Raw genomic sequence first — 16,505 nt, 5'->3', positions numbered from 1 at the left:
ATAGACAAATGGGATTAAATCAAACTAAAAAGTCTCTGCACAACAAAGGAAAAACTTTAAAAGTGTGAACGGACATGAAGATATTTGGAAACTATGCATCTTACAAGGGCTTAATATCCAGAATATATAAGGAACTGAAATAATAACAACAAAAAAGCTAAAATAAATAACCCATTAAAAATGGGCAACTTGGCCAGGCACGATGGCTCACACCTGTAATATCAGCACTTCAGGAGGCTGAGGTGGGAGGATTACTTGAGGCCAGGAGTTTAAGACCTGTCTCATCTACATAGCAAGACTATTGCTATAAAAGGAAGTTTTAAAAACTATCTGGGCATGCATATAGCCAAGACAATCCTAAGCGAAAAAAGCAAAGCTAGAGACATCACTCTACCCAAACTCAAACTATACTACAAGGCTACAGTAACCAAAACAGCATGGTATTGGTACAAAAACAGACATGCAGACCAATAGAACAGAATAGAGATCTCAGAAATAAGACTGCACATCTACAACCATCTGATCTTCGAGAAACCTAACAAAAGCAAGCAATAGGGAAAGGATTCCCTATTTAATGAATAGTGCTGGGAAAACTGGCTAGCCATATGCAGAAAATTGAAACTGGATCCCTTCCTTACACCTCACACAAAAATTAACTTGCTTGTTTGTTTGTTTGTTTATTAAAATTAACTCATTTGGATTAAAGACTTAAATGTAAAAAGCAAAACTATAAAAACCCTAGAAGAAAATCTAGGCAATACCATTCAGGACATAGACACAGGCAAAGATTTCATGATGAAAACGTCAAAAGCAATTGCAACAAAAGCAAACATTGACAAATGGGATCTAATTAAACTAAAGAGTTTATGCACAGCAAAAGAAACTATTATCAGAGTGAACAGGCAACCTACAGAATGGGAGAAAATTTTTGCAGTCTATTCATCTGACAAAGGTCTGATACCCAGAATCCACAAGGAACTTAAACAAATTTATAAGAAAAAACCCCATTAAAAAGTGAGCAAAGGACATGAACAGACACTTCTCAATAGAAGACATTCATGCAGCCAACAAATGTATGAAAAAAAGTTCAACATCATGGATCATTAGAGAAATGCAAATCAAAACCACAGTGAGATACCATCTCATGACAGTCAGAATGGTAATTACTAAAAAGTCAGGAAACAACAGAGGCTGGTGAGGCTGAGGAGAAATAGGAAGGCTTTTACACTGTTGGTGGAGTGTAAATTAGTTCAACCATTGTGGAAGACAATGTGGTGATTCCTCAAAGACCTAGAAGCAGAAATACCATTTGACCCAGCAATCCCATTACTGGATATAAACCCAAAGGAATATAAATCATTCTATTATAAAGATACATGCACACATATGTTCATTGCAGCACTCTTCACAATAGCAAAGCCTGAAATCAACCCAAATGCCCATCAATGATAAACTGGATAAATAAAATGTGGTACATATACACCACAGGATACTATGCAGCCATAAAATGTAATGAGATCATGTTCTTTGCAGGGACATGGATGGAGCTGCAAGCCATTATCCTCAGCAAACTAACACAGGAACAGAAAACTAAGTACTGTGTGTTCTCACTTATAAGTGGGAGCTAAGCAATGAGAACACATGGACCAGGGAGGGAAACAACACACACTGGGACCTGTTGGGGTTGCAGGGGGAGGAAGAGCATCAGGATAAATAGCTAATGCATGCTGGGCTTAATACCTAAGTGATGGGTTGATAAGACTTTAATAGGCATTTCTCAAAAGAAGTCATACAAATGGCCAACAGGTATATGAAAAAATCAAAAAATCATCAGCCTCATTAATCATAAAGGAAATGCAAATCAAAACCACAACGAGATACCACCTCACTCCAGTTACAATGACTATTATCAAAACAATAAATGAAAATACGTGTTGGTGAGGATGTAGAGAAAAAGGAACACTTACTGTTGGTGGAAATGTAAACTAGTATAGCCATTATGAAAAACAGTAGATGTTCCTAAAAAAATTAAAAATAGAACTCTCATATAACCTGAAAGTTGCACTACTGGGTGTATAATCCAAAGAGAGTGAAATCAGTATGTCAAAGAGATATCTGCACTCCATGTTTACTGCAACGCTATTCACAATAGCCAATATTTGGAATCAACCTCCATGTCTGACAACGAATGAATGGATAAAGAAAATGTAGTATACACATAATGACATACTATTAAGCCATTTTAAAAGTATGAAATCCTGTCATTTGGGATAACATGGATGACACTATCTTCAGTGAAATAAGCTAGACACAGAAGGACAAATACTGTGTAATCCCACTCGTATGTGAAATCTGAAAAAAAAATTAATTTGATAGAAGTCTAGAAAGTAAATAGTAGAACAATGGTTAACAGACTAGGGAGGGATTGGGGGAGGGAGGATGGGGAGAGGTTGCTCAACAGGTACAAAGGTAGATAGGACGAATAAGTTCTGATGTTGTATTGCACAGAAGGTGACAATGGTTAACAATAAGGTATTGTTTATATATCACAAAACAGCTAGAAGAGAGTTTTTTTAATGTTATCACCAAAAATACATGAGGTGATGACTATGCTAATTACCTTGATTTGTTCATTATACAACATATACATATATCAGAACATGAAATTGTACCCTATAAATACATATAATTACAATGTGTCAACTAAAAATGAAAAAATAATTGAACTATCACCTTATTCACCTTCACCACACATTGGTCATATTTCTGACCAATCTAGATTGTTATGGTCATAGGTGAAGATGCCTGTGTGACCCTGCAAAATTAACATTCGACATTCTCATGAAAAACAAAGGGTTTGTTTCATATGACCTTATTCTATTTGCAGAAGTAATACTCTCTTCTACTCCTACTTAGGAAATATCAAGTACTGGAAAAGGCAAAATATCTTTTCTTTACAAAAGTTAACCAAGAAGAGAATTGCATGCTACTGCATGGAGCAGATCCCTCCTGCCTTCTGAGAACGACAAGAAAATCGCATAAAGGAGTACTAGTTAAGGTGTGGTCCATAGACGAGAGACTGTGAACTGTCTGTGATCAATAAATAGAGAAATTGATGGGTGGGGCACGGGAGTGGGCGCGTGTGAATCACAGCTAGGAGAGAGGACTGCTTGCGTTAGAGTCCATCCTGGTCAATAACGAGGTGCTCTCTCTAAAAACGAAACAAAACAACGAAACGAAAACTCAGCAGGCCACCAACCGGGACACTCCCCAGGTCAAATGACCGAGCCTCTAATTCTGTGATTGTTGTTGCTGTGCTCACGTTATTAAAACAAACAAACTAAAAGTGAAGATGTTTAGAACGTTTACAGTACTTTGGCATTGTCCTGATATCCGAGCTCCTGATCAGCAGACTCTATTCAGCCAGGTATAGGGCAGTTCGAGTGCTGTCAAATTTGTGATTCCCATGAGGCCAGGCTGCTTACCGGTGATGCATAAAGGACCACATCCTGGTTCGTGAAGAATTTGGAGGTAGGGGAGAAGGAGGGAGAAACTGGTCCTTTATCACAGGTGGTTTGAGAGCACTGATGTAAACTATCGTCACACTTTTGTAGTATAATTTGCTATTAATCCTCAATAGATCATTTACACTAAGTCGGAAAAAAGTGGAAACATCAGATATGTGGGATATGCGTCACCTTGTACATTTCTCAGCTGGAAAAGTGTAAAACATCTCAATTTTGCACCTCCCTTTTCAAACGTGTCTTTGGCTAAATCAATGTTGGCTGTAACCGCTCGTCCTCGAGCGAGCCCTGCCATCTTGTGGTTGAAGGTGTTGACTGCAACAGAGATTAGCGGTCTTTGACATCAACAGTTCTGATTGGGTAAAAGTACCCTCGTCTTGGGGTAGTTCTCTTTTGATGTCCTAGAGTCAGTCATACACAAATGCCTTCTTCCCGGAAAGTCCATTGTAAACAACGGAATGGACTTTAGGGAAAGGAAAGGAAAACGTGTTCTTTAGGACTCTTTAAATAGCATTCACCTATTAGCAGAATTCTCTGATTCATGAGCAGCGCTAAATAGATACCGTGGGCGTGAATGTTGAACGAATTCATTTCTACACTATTTTATAGGAGTACTGAATAGTGGGGAATTGGAACCCCTCCAGGGGGAACCAAACATTGTCATTCAGAAGAAGACAAAAAGGGACTGAAATGAAGCTGTTGATTTCAACACACAAATTCTGGCGGTAGTTGAAGGCAAAGTAAGTTTCTCCGAATCCCTAGTCAACTGGAGGTAGAGACGGACTGCGCAGGTTAACTACAGCTCCCAGCATGCCTGAGGGGCGGGCTCAGCGGCTGCGCAGACTGGCGCGCGCGGGTGGTCATGGGACTTCAGCATGGCGGTGTTTGCAGACTTGGACGTGCGAGCGGGTTCTGACCTGAAGGCTCTGCGCGGACTTGTGGAGACAGCGGCTCACCGTGAGTTGCCCCGGCTTCGCGGGCTGCAGCGCCTGCCCAACCTCATGCCACCCTGACCATCGGGACCCTCTTGGGAGGAACTGTTTACTGATGGGTCTCTGTCAGGTCTTCCAGAGTCTCTGGGATGTCCCTGGAATGTCCCTGGAGGCTGATGCCCGCCGAGGTGTTGGTCTGATTCCTGGCGCGGAAAACTGAACAAGGTTGTTACCTTGTTCAGCTCCTTTCCTGCAATGAGGGAACGGAGGCCCAACGAGGGCGAGGGATTCGCGTAGGGGCCTACAGCTGATAGATGACAGAAACCGGAGCTGGACTCCAAGTGTACAATCTTCTAAGCTTCTAAGTTACTATCAGCCCTTCCTAACTCTCACGACAGTGTCTAAACAAATGCTGGAATTTGGGGCACGGACAGGAAGCGCCGTGGAGGCTCAGAGAAGGAGGAGGATGCGGGAGTGTTGGAACAATATTATCCAGACAGAGAGAGGGTAGGTGGGGGTAGAGGACATACACGGCGGAGTGGAGGTGGAGGAGGAGGACAGCATGGCCCGAATCGAAGGGAAGCGAAAGCCTTGAGAGACTAGAACCTGTTTTAACTATTGGAGTTAGTCATGGGTTCTGTATTCCTTAGACTGTAAAGTGTGGGGATAGAGATATTAAAAAGAATCAAGAGGTTCGTGCAGTAACATCTGCTCCTCAGAGACAGTTTTCAGCTCATTGTGAGTTCTGATTACTGATACTGTTCAGAGGTGATGCTAGAAATGACAACCACTTCTTGACAAAATGAATCACACCATTTTTTAAATTGTCCTCTTTATGAAGTATCCTTGGCGAAATGACTTTGCCTTTCCACTGCTGCCACTAAATGAATGTTATCTCTGTGGTACTTTGCTCATCAGCACGAAGAGGAAAGTAGACAAGATGATCTGGGCCATTTAGCGCTAATGTTCTTTGATCCTGTAAAATAAATTTTCCTGGGTGTAGCTCGTCGCAATTATTACCTCCTCAATAGGCTTTTCCTGATGCCATCCCATTTTTAAATAAATCATGAGCTTCTTAAGAGAATTGCCATGTCTTATCCTTTTATTTACTGTGCTTAACATATTCACTTTGCAAGCACTAGTGCATGGCAGTTACTCAGTTAATGCTTGTGGAATAAACTGAACACATTAAAAAATATATAAAAAAGAAAAGTTATAATGATTTCTTTAGAGAATTTCCCCCAGTTTAAAATACACTTGAAAGAGATGTGGTAATTATGTACATTGTTAGTGGTTATTTTTTTATAAATTAAATGGAATTCATGGCATATGACAAAGTTGCCTCAACTTACAAGTCAGACAAAGGACTGCTATTTGATGAGTCTGGAAATAAATAGTGGACATTTTCAAAGAATAGGGAAGACAGAGCCCTGGTTCTTAGTTTCTGATGTGATATAAGAAACCAATAATAAGCTTCAGAAATACACTGCGTAAATTAAAATACCTTAAAGCCTGATTAGGGAAGTAAGTACTCCTAAGCTGCCAGATGAGGAGTAGTCTAGGAAAAAGTTTTGTGGAGAAACAGATCCTAGTTGACATTTCTGTAGAATGGTAGGGACATTGTTTAGTAGCCAAAAGGATATCCCAAATGGGTATAACAAGGAAGTTTAGAGCAGATTTGGGAGTGTGGTAAAGAAGAATAGGGAGAAGGTGTGACTGGTTGATTTGACTAACTGGGTGCAAGGTGAAGCCCAAGGTACAGGCATACATGTGATTTTTTTGTTTTTAAGGGTGACTTTCTCCAGGGAGGCTTTTGTGACCCCTACACCAGGTTTCATTGTGCTATATACTTCCATAGAAAACTTACTTATAAAAAAATGTATTTATATACAATGACTTGCTCGATTGCCTTATTTGCCTTAGTTCTCCAACAGACTGGGCTGTGAATTTCTTGTGGAGAAGGATTGTATTATTTATCCTGTATGCTCAACACCAGTTTAGGGCTTGTCAAGTAATGGATGCTCAGTAAATACTTGAGGGAGGAAGGGAAGAAGGAAGTTGGACAAACTGTTGAGAGTTTGGCATTGATATGTATTTTAATATTAATATCCTGGCCGGGCGCGGTGGCTCAAGCCTGTAATCCCAGCACTTTGGGAGGCTGAGACGGGCGGATCACGAGGTCAGGAGATCGAGACCATCCTGGCTAACCCGGTGAAACCCCGTCTCTACTAAAAAATACAAAAAACTAGCCGGGTGAGGTGGCGGGCGCCTGTAGTCCCAGCTACTCGGGAGGCTGAGGCAGGAGAATGGCGTGAACCCGGGAGGTGGAGCTTGCAGTGAGCTGAGATCCGGCCACTGCACTCCAGCCTGGGCGACAGAGCGAGACTCTGTCTCAAGAAAAAAAAAAAAAAAAAAATATTAATATCCTTTCATCCCCATTGGTATTTTTAAAAATTAAAGAAGAGAATCATGATTTTTAGATTTTTTTTTGGTAGCCCAAAGGTCCAGAACAGTGCTAACTGATGAGGGTAATAAAGCAAGCCCTTGACCTCAAGGAGCTCCCAGTCTGTCGATGGTGTGCAGCTTCAAACGGGAAGTGGGCGGCAGTGGTGTGAGGGAGTTATCACTTCATTTCTCTCTAGGAAAGGAGTCTCTGAAGGAAGTAAAAGGACAAAAAGCAAAAGAATGAGAATAAAAGTGACAGTGATAAAGTAGGAACTTGCTGGGATGAAAATGAATACAGGGACGTGAAAGAGAATGACAGTTGAAAAGGAGAAGCACAAAGTTAAGAGTCTTTAGTATCATTTTAATAATAATTCATAATAGTTAAACAAAGACCTATGTGCCAGGCACTGTTCTCAAACACCTCGTGTGTATTATTTCGTTTAAATTTCATGAGAGGTGTATGGAGTAAGTGTTGTTATTTTCACTATTTGACATATGAAGAACCTGAAACTTCACATTAAGTAACTTGTAAGTGGTAGTGCCTAGACTTTAAATCAGGCAGACTGACACTAGAGTTCACATTCATAACCACTCCTTAAATGGCCTCCTACTCTTGACATCTAGACTCAGGATGGACCTGTGTTACAGGAAGGAGAGGTTGTTATATTTAATAAAAGTGTTCAATTTTTCTTTTTCAGTTGGCTATTCAGTTGTTGCTATCAATCATATCGTTGACTTTAAGGAAAAGAAACAGGTAAAGTAATGTTTCTGAAGTTAGTAAGTTCATAAATAAGTATTTTTAATTCTGTTTATATTGGTAATTTGGAAGTTACAGATTAGAATATTTCTTAAATGCACTCCTTTGTGCACTATTCCTTTTCTATTTTTATATGTTAACAGTTGAACTGATGCATATTTATATAAACAATGAAGATTTGTGTGAGATACTATGATATAGTATTCAGGATTCCTAAAGTTGATTTGAAATTAAGTTACTTTCACTGTTCAAAAAGTGCATTGTTATTGGCTGGACTGTACTCAAAATATTTAGTCCTTTTTATTTTATTGTCGTGGACTTATTAACTAATTTCTCTCTTAAACATTACTAGTAAGTATGTATATCTTATATACTTTTCAGGCAACAGCTCTTATCTATAGAGTAATACAGTCTAAAAAGTAATTACCTTCACCTATTACTGAAATATTTTAATTGCTATATTGCTTTCTTTAAAATAATGCGATATTTTTTGAATATAAAATCGCAGCAATGTTTTAAAATAAATGCGTATTTTTTTTCTGAGAACCCATATAAAATACCATGCGTACTGTGAAATGTATTTAATCTGGTATATTTATTTATGAAATAATATAACTATTTTCAGGCTCTGCTTGATGCAAGTAAGTGAGCATTGCTTAAAACATAATGTCGGCGGTGCGGTGGCTCAAACCTGTAATCAGCACTGGGAATGAGGCAGGCGGGATCACCGAGTCAGGATCAGACCATCACAGCAACAACATAGTGAAACCCTGTCTCACTAAAAACAAAAAACAGCAGGTGGAGTGGCGGGCGTCCAGCCTGGAGCTGGGGCAGGAAGAGAATAAGCGTAAACCGGGCGGGAACTGCCGTGGTGAGATCGACCACCGCCAACCGCAGGCGACGAAGTATCAAAAGAAACATAGTATCTATTTATTCGATTAAAGTGCCTGTTATGTGCGTATTCTCCAGCGAACTGCACCTTATTCTGAGTACCGGTCTTACATTTTCCTCAAGGCTCAGCTCTTCAGGAAACATTCTTTTACTATCAGTTCAATACTGCTTTGATGATCTTCTTTCCTGAAGTCCTACAACTTTAAAATTATCTCATTATGTAGTTTAAGATACATGCTTCCCTTTCTGTGTCTGTATTATAAATTCATAGAGAATAAGGACTGGGTTTTACTGATCTTCACTATCCCTTATAGCCAGTACCTTTTAATGAGTACTTTCCACTGGTAAACAAGAAAATCAATCGTTGTCTTTTGTGCTTTTTGACATCATGTTTTTTTTTAAATAGGGAAAATCAAGACCAATTAAAATTTTAACTAGATTGACAATTATTGTCTCGGATCCATCTCACTGCAATGTTTTGGTAAGTTAATTAATTTTCTTCTCTCCTTTTGGCCTTGTAAGTTGTATTGATTAATGTTGAACAATGTTGCACTTTGTCTTCCCCCTTTTACATTTTCCCTCGCGCCCCCTAAACCATGACACCTGCCTGCTCTCCTTGTCCTCAGAATTCACACAGTGTAATATGTCTGTTCTATTTACTCATGGCACATATGTAGTGATACCACAATTAAAGAATCCCTTGGCAACTGTTATTCTGAACTCATGTGCACCAGACTTGAGGTGGGTGCTGGGGGGTATTGCCATGAATAATATGAGCACAATCCTTGAACTTATAAAGCTTAGAGTTTACTTGGCAAGACAAGCACTGAACAAATAATAATTACAAATGTAAGGAATGTTCCAAGGTAAGGAAGTGGTAAATAAAGGATGCTCCGAGAGTATGTAACCTGAGTAGGTTGATATTCAAGCTGGGAGACGGAAGAGTCAGTAAATGTTATATAGGTGACAAGCAGGGAGCTGGTGTTCCCAGATAGGATGGATTATGCATAGGTCCTGAAGCTAAGGAAAATATGGTATTTTCTGGGAAGTGAAACCAAACAACAGGGCTAAGCCTAGTGAGCCAGTTACATGGGATGAGGTTAGAGATATAAACTTGGGTCAGGATTCCAAGAGCAGTTGGAAGCCCTTGAAGGTTTTAACTAAGGGAGTGAAATTATGAGGTTTGAATTACAGATAATGGATTAGAGGGAGTTAAGGAGGGGACTTAAGAGGCATCCAGGAGGGAGAATTGAAAGGATTTGTTGGTTAATTGGATGTAGGATGATTACTCCCTAGGCCTGAGGGAGTGGCCTGAGCAGCCAGGTAGGTAATGGTACCATTTCCTGAGATGGACCATATAAACAAGCAGGTTTGGGGGCATCCTGATGAGTTACTGTGAGAGTTTCAAAAGAGTGTGTCAAAAAAGATGTGCACGGTGGCTCACGCCCATAATCCCAACATTTTGGGAGGCCTAGGTGGGCAGATCACTTGAGGTCAGGAGTTAAAGACCAGCCTGGCGAACGTGGTGAAACCCCATCTCTACTAAAAATCCAAAAATTAGCAGGGCGTGGTGGTGGGCACCTATAATCCCAGCTACTCCAGAGTCTGAGGCAGGAGAATCGCTTGAGCCAGAGAGGCAGAGGTTGCAGTGAGATCACACCAGTGCACTCTAACCTGGGCAACAGAGCCAGACTTCATTTCAAAAAAAAAGATGTGGCCTTCAGAAGAGTGATCCCAATTAAAGATGGTGCTTTGGAAGTGTTCACCTGCAGTGAGTAATTGAAATCATGAGAATGGATGAGACTTCCTGGCCAACGTGCATTGTGGGAAGAAGTTTAGTACAGAATCCTAAGGAACTTCACTATTTAATGGTATAAAAGAGGATGAGCTAGAATTGGAGACTGAGACGGGACTGCCCTAGAAGTAGAAAGACAACAAGCAAAGGGAAAACAGAAAAGGAGGAATGAAAGGTCAGCAGGGTCAGTATACCTGTGTATTCAAGCAGAAAGGCAAAAAAAAAAGTCTGTCAGATTTATTGATATGACAGCCTTTGGTTTCTTAGCAAAAAACCTTTTTTTTTTTTTTTTTTTTTTCCCGGTTTGAGACGGAGTCTGGCTGTGTCGCCCAGGCTGGAGTGCAGTGGCCAGATCTCAGCTCACTGCAAGCTCCGCCTCCCGGGTTCACGCCATTCTCCTGCCTCAGCCTCCCGAGTAGCTGGGACTACAGGCGCCCGCCGCCTCGCCCGGCTAGTTTTTTGTATTTTTTAGTAGAGACGGGGTTTCACCGTGTTAGCCAGGATGGTCTCGATCTCCTGACCTCGTGATCCGCCCGTCTCGGCCTCCCAAAGTGCTGGGATTACAGGCTTGAGCCACCGCGCCCGGCCTAGCAAAAACCATTTCAATGGATATGATAGAGATGTGAGAAAATGCAGACTCTGCTGCTGACTTTGCTTAAGAAATCTGACTCCATAGGAGAATGGGAGGCATAGGGTGGTTGGTGGATAAGAATCTGCTACATAAAGAGATTTTGTTTCTTAAATGAGAGAGGTTTGGGTATGCCTGCTATCAGGGGAGAGAGAAAGTGAGATTTCCTGAGAAGGTGAACTGTTTTATCTTTAGCTGGGATAGACATCTCCATCATAGAATAGAAGTAATTAAGGAAAGACCCCCTTTATAATAGTTACTGTTGCTAAAGAAATTGTGAAAAACCAACTTTTGGTGTCTTATACACCTGCAAGGCAGCATTCTGGTTCCTTAGGCCCAGGTAGACATAAATGGAGCTGACTTTTGATAGATGTAAAGACTTTCATTTACTCTTGTTACCATGAACATCTTGGTCCATGTTCCTTTTTGTATCCTTCACAAGTGGGAGTGGGCAGGTGAAGGAGAGCAAATCCCAGATCCTGGCTATTTCTGAGACCTGGACCCTGCCCTATCTCAGCACAGGTCTGCCTAGCAGGCCCTCTTACCTGCTCAAGCACAGCACCTGCTGCTTCTCTTATACCCTCCTAACTTTTATTATACTTTTTACAAAATAAGAGATTGTAAAATTTTAGAAGATGCCAACAAGCAGAGAAGAAATATGACACTTTATTCCATAATTCAGAGATTATATGTTTGTGTAGAAATATATTTTTTTTCTAGTCTTTTCATATACAGACTCACACAATTTAGGTTTGAAATGAGATTTTCTTTCTTCTCTTTCTTTTTTTTTTTTTTTTTTTTTGAGACGGGGTCTCACTTTGTTGTCCAGGCTTGAGTGCAGAGTGGCATGAATGTGGCTCACTGCAGCCTTAACCTATGGGACTCAAGTGACCCTTCTGCCTCAGCCCCCCAAGTATCTAGGACATAAGTGCCTACCACCACACCCAGCTAATTTTGTAATTTTTTTGTAGTGATGGGTTCTCACAATGTTTCCCAGCCTAGTCTCAAACTCCTGGGCTGAAGCAGTCCTCCCACGTCGGCCTCCCAAAGTGCTGGGTTTACAGGCATAAGCCATCATGCCTAGCCTAATTTGATTTTTACATCTCAAACATAATGTTTGGTACGTGGTTAAAGTATAACCAATGTAGGAAGGAAGGAGGAGAATGATTAGTGAGATGGATGTATGTATCTAAATTCTCATGTGTTTAGGTCTTTTCTGCCAACATACACAGCAAAGCAGAAATGTCAGTAGTATATTAGAAGTGTTCCATGATTGAAATATAAGTGTGAGTCAGTCACTAGACAGAATTTCATGTGTACAGATTTTGTTATTGTATGATAACATTCTTTTTGTATTCCTAGAGAGCAACTTCTTCAAGGGCCCGGCTCTATGATGTTGTTGCAGTTTTTCCAAAGACAGAAAAGCTTTTTCATGTGAGTAACAGATAAGTAAAAGAAAGTAGTATTTATGTGTTATGTAAGAAGTCTGATGTTCTGATTTTGTAGATGACCTGTTTTGACTCATCTGGAAACTTTTAGGATTTGTTATTTATACTTGGAGTTTCTAGAACCCCATAAGGGTATATATAACTGGCATTTGTGTTTTTTGTTTTGTTTTGTTTTATTCATCCTGCTATCATTTGATGGGCTCAGTTTGGAGGAGCCGTTTTCTTCTGTTTCTTTATCTGCTTCATTCATTCAAAACTTCTCTTAGGTAAGTGTTTCTGAAATCACTTGTTTCTGCCCTTCTTACCATTTGCTGCTCCTTGGGAGGGAAAGGAGCAAGGTTCTATTATGTAGCATAAAAGTTTCCACCTCTGTTTCAGATTCCTCCTTTGCATGCTCTGAGGTATAGCCCATATGCCGGCATGATTGTCTCAGCTTTTAGTCTTTCAGAAATTCTTCAAAATCAGCCATTTGCTAGTATAATCCCTCTTCTCATCTTGAGAGCCTTTATGAATTGAATTTCTTTTGTACTTTTAAAATTGCCATTTCATTGCCTTTGTAGAAGGGAAAGGAGCTTACCATGTATGCTTGTCTGTCACCTTGAGACGGAACACCCTGGGCATTTTAAATGATTACAGTAGGGAGAAACATCGACTGTAATGCATTTTACTGTGTAAAATGAGGTATAGCTACTTTTAGAAAGTTCGAAAGTTGCCTTTATCTGGGTTCACAAAAGTGTCCATCTGCCAAAAGTATAAAATGAGGTATAGCTACTTTTAGAAACTTCTGAAAGTTGCCTTTTTCTAGGTTCACTAAAGTGTCCATTGCCAAAAATATAACCACCAAAGGTACTACTCCTTTTTTTTTTTTTTTTTTAGTAGCAGGCTTAATTCACTTTATTTTTCTTGTATAAAAACCCTATGTTGTAGCCACAACTGGAGCCTGGGTCCGCTGCACAGAGACTCTGGTGTGGGTCTTGACAAGGTGGTCAGTGAATTCCTGATAGGGAGACTTGGTAAATACAGTCTCCTTCCAGAGGTCAGGGGTCAGGTAGCTGTAGGTCTTAGAGATGGCATCAAAGGTGGCCTTGGCGAAGTTGCCCAGGGTGGCAGTGCAGCCCCGGGCTGAGGTGTAGCAGTCATCAATACCAGCCATCATGAGCAGCTTCTTGGGCACAGGCGCTGAGATGATGCCAGTGCCCCTGGGTGCAGGGATGAGGCGCACCAGCACAGAGCCTCAGCGGCCTGTCACCTTGCAAGGGACGGTGTGGGGCTTGCCGATCTTGTTCCCCCAGTAGCCTCTGCGCACCGGGACAATGGAGAGTTTGGCCAGGATGATGGCCCCACGGATGGCAGTGGCCACCTCCTTGGAACACTTAACACCCAGTCCGACGTGGCCATTGTAGTCTCCGATAGCAACAAATGGCTTGAACCTGGTGCGCTGGCCAGCACGGGTCTTCTTCTGCACGGGCATAATCTTCAAAACCTCGTCTTTGAGAGAGGCCCCCAAGAAAAAGTCAGTGATCTCAGATTCCTTAATGGGCAAAGAAAAGAGGTAGATCTCCAGGGACTTGATCTTCATGTCCTTGACCAAGCAGCCCAGCTTGGTGACGGGCATCCACGTCTTATCCTCGGCCTTGCCTCCGGGAGCTCCGCGGCCTCGGCCCGGGCCCTGGCCCCGTCCACGGCCGCGACCCCGGCCCCGGATGCTACTGCCAAAACCTCCGTGGAAGCCACCGCGGTTCCCCATCCCAGGGCCCCCCACCGCTGCACCGGCGTCATCCGCCATTTGGTGTTCTCTCGGAGAAGAAACGGTACTACTCTTTGAATTTTTTTTTAAAAGACTAATCAAGTGCCCTATTAAGAAGAGGGGAAAGAGTAGAACAAGGAATTCAATTTGTGAATAGTCAAGATAACTGACTGTGAACAGTCAATTAAGATAACTGACTACCTGCAGACCAGCCTAGTCTTTGAGATTTTAATGTTACTTCAGGTTTTTTTTTTTAAGCAAAATTCGTTCTAAAATTGCAGGAAGATGTTTTTGCTAGATGTATCCAGTAGATGGAGCTATTAGCTAAGGATGCTAATGTGTGTGGTAAACATTAATAGTTTTCAAGACATACTATCAATTCTTAATTATTTATATTAACAGAGGGAAACAGCACAAATTATTTATGAGTGCCTACTCTTTTTGTTGTTGTTGTTACTTCCTTTAAAAAATGCAACTGTAGCCCGGGCACAGTGGCTCATGCCTGTGATCCTAGCACTTTAGGAGGCCAAGGTGGGTGGATCACTTGAGGTCAGGAGTTCAAGACCAGCCTGGCCAATATGGTGAAACCCCGTCTCTACTAAAAATACAAAAATTATCCAGGCATGGTGGCATGCGCCTGTAATCCCAGTTACTTGGGAGACTGAAGAACAAGAATTGCTTGAACCCAGGAGGCAGAGGTTGCACTGAGCTGAGACTGTGCCGCTGCACTCCAGCCTGGGCAACAGAGTAAGACTCTGTCTCAAAAAAAATTTTTTTAATGCAATTATAGATATTCTCAAGAATTTTGTTTTAGTTAAAGGGGTAAGTAGAAGCAAGTGGTTTTTAGTCATAAAATACACCTGTAGAACTTTTTAAAATCAGGCACATTAGTCTTCACCACTGGAGACTCTGGTCCAATAGATTTGGGGTTGATTCTGGGTATTTGTTTTTTCATGTTCTGTAAGAAAGTATAATTCAGTGCTGAAACCACTAGTGTTTAATATAAGGCAGACCATGGTCATTTCCAAATTTGTTAAACAACCAGCAGCAACTTAGTTTTGTTATTAAATAATGGCAACTCAGTTGTGATTTGGAATAAAAGTTGCTGATGTACCAAGCATTTTGTTGTCCATTTGATTTCTGGATTAATTTTGAAGATCGTGCAACTTACATTTCCATATCCCTTTACTGATGATTAGAGAAACAAAAGAAGGTGTACATTTGTAAAACCTTTCAAAAGCTTTTACATATTTATTTCCTTTAACTTTTACAACAGTCCTGTAGGATAATTGGGACAGATATTTATTACTATCCCCATTTTATAGAGGAGAAAACTGAGACTCAGGCTGAGTGATTTGCTCTAAATCTCCCAGCAAGTATGTTCTAAAGATAGGACTTTGGGTTTTAGACCATATTGTAATTTCATATAATAGTTTTATTTGTTTATCTTACTGTTTTTCTCAGACTTAAAGTTTGAATTTGCTGAACACATGCTTGATGATAGTAGATGGGCCTGTCAAAAATACTTTGGAAGATGGAAGAAAGCACAAAGTATTGACTTTACACATATACTCAAAAAGTTATATGAAAATGCAGTTTTAAAAATCTTCCTCTTCTCTATCCAAATATTACCCATTCCTTAAGATTAAATTGAAATTAGAGTTCTCCCTGTTTTCTATAGGAAATCAATTTTAACAGACATCTCTTTTAAAGCTTTTATAAGTATATTGTGGTTTGGAATCAGGTCAAATGCCAGCAGTTTGTTTCTTAAGTTACATTTTATAAGTCATTTTATTTGTTTTGTTTGTAAGTTGATTATCTAGAATTCTAACAGCTATCTATCTCTATAGGTATGGTATTCTAAAACTAAGTTAGGTCTCCAAGATGAGTCATCAAGCATACACACACACACACAGACACACGTTTATGTCAATAGTATAAAATCTAACCACATTAAATAGCATCATTTCCATAGGACATAACATAGCATTATATTTTCTACTCAGAGTATCTGGAAGATTTCTCACAGAAACTCCCTCCCCATAACTACTTAAGGAGATAAGGCAGAGGTTAAAGATTTTGAGGGTGTCCATTGGTTAGGGCTCCTTGGAATGTGGGGCAGTTGTGGAATATGACACAGAGAGAGAGTTGCATAGAAGCTTCAGGAGCATCTGGACCAATTATTCCCATTTAGGATTTAAAGCAGCTGAGCAGGTTGAGGAGAATTCAGGTTATTTAGTCCAGTGGTCTCTAACCTGCTTTGATTGTGCACCCTATCAGTTTAAAAATTTTTTGAGCCTGCTTCCAAATATATATATGTTTTTTATAAATTATTTGC

The 16,505-nt window shown here is 40.5% G+C and overlaps 1 protein-coding gene and 1 pseudogene across 2 annotated transcripts in view; one reads left to right on the top strand and one right to left on the bottom strand.

Annotated features, from left to right (window-relative positions):
- The first annotated feature begins 4,356 nt into the window (after positions 1-4,356).
- The window catches only part of RPP30 (ribonuclease P/MRP subunit p30), a 32,264-nt gene continuing 20,115 nt past the window's right edge, over positions 4,357-16,505 (top strand). The window contains exons 1-5 of the mRNA XM_031651921.1: positions 4,357-4,481; positions 7,600-7,660; positions 8,284-8,299; positions 8,956-9,030; positions 12,335-12,406. Coding sequence (XP_031507781.1) covers positions 4,400-4,481; positions 7,600-7,660; positions 8,284-8,299; positions 8,956-9,030; positions 12,335-12,406 — 306 coding nt within the window. The 5' untranslated portion in view covers positions 4,357-4,399. The remainder of the gene's footprint in view (positions 4,482-7,599; positions 7,661-8,283; positions 8,300-8,955; positions 9,031-12,334; positions 12,407-16,505) is intronic.
- LOC100999597 lies at positions 13,277-14,206 on the bottom strand (annotated as a pseudogene). Its single transcript, XR_161664.4, has one exon. The product of XR_161664.4 is annotated as a 40S ribosomal protein S2 pseudogene (transcript).

This window comes from Papio anubis, chromosome 11 (genome assembly GCF_008728515.1).
Source record: "Papio anubis isolate 15944 chromosome 11, Panubis1.0, whole genome shotgun sequence".
In the NCBI taxonomy this organism is placed as follows: Eukaryota; Metazoa; Chordata; class Mammalia; order Primates; family Cercopithecidae; genus Papio; species Papio anubis.
The sequence above is the reverse complement of the archived record's forward strand: the minus strand, read 5'-3'. Positions and strand labels throughout refer to the sequence as shown.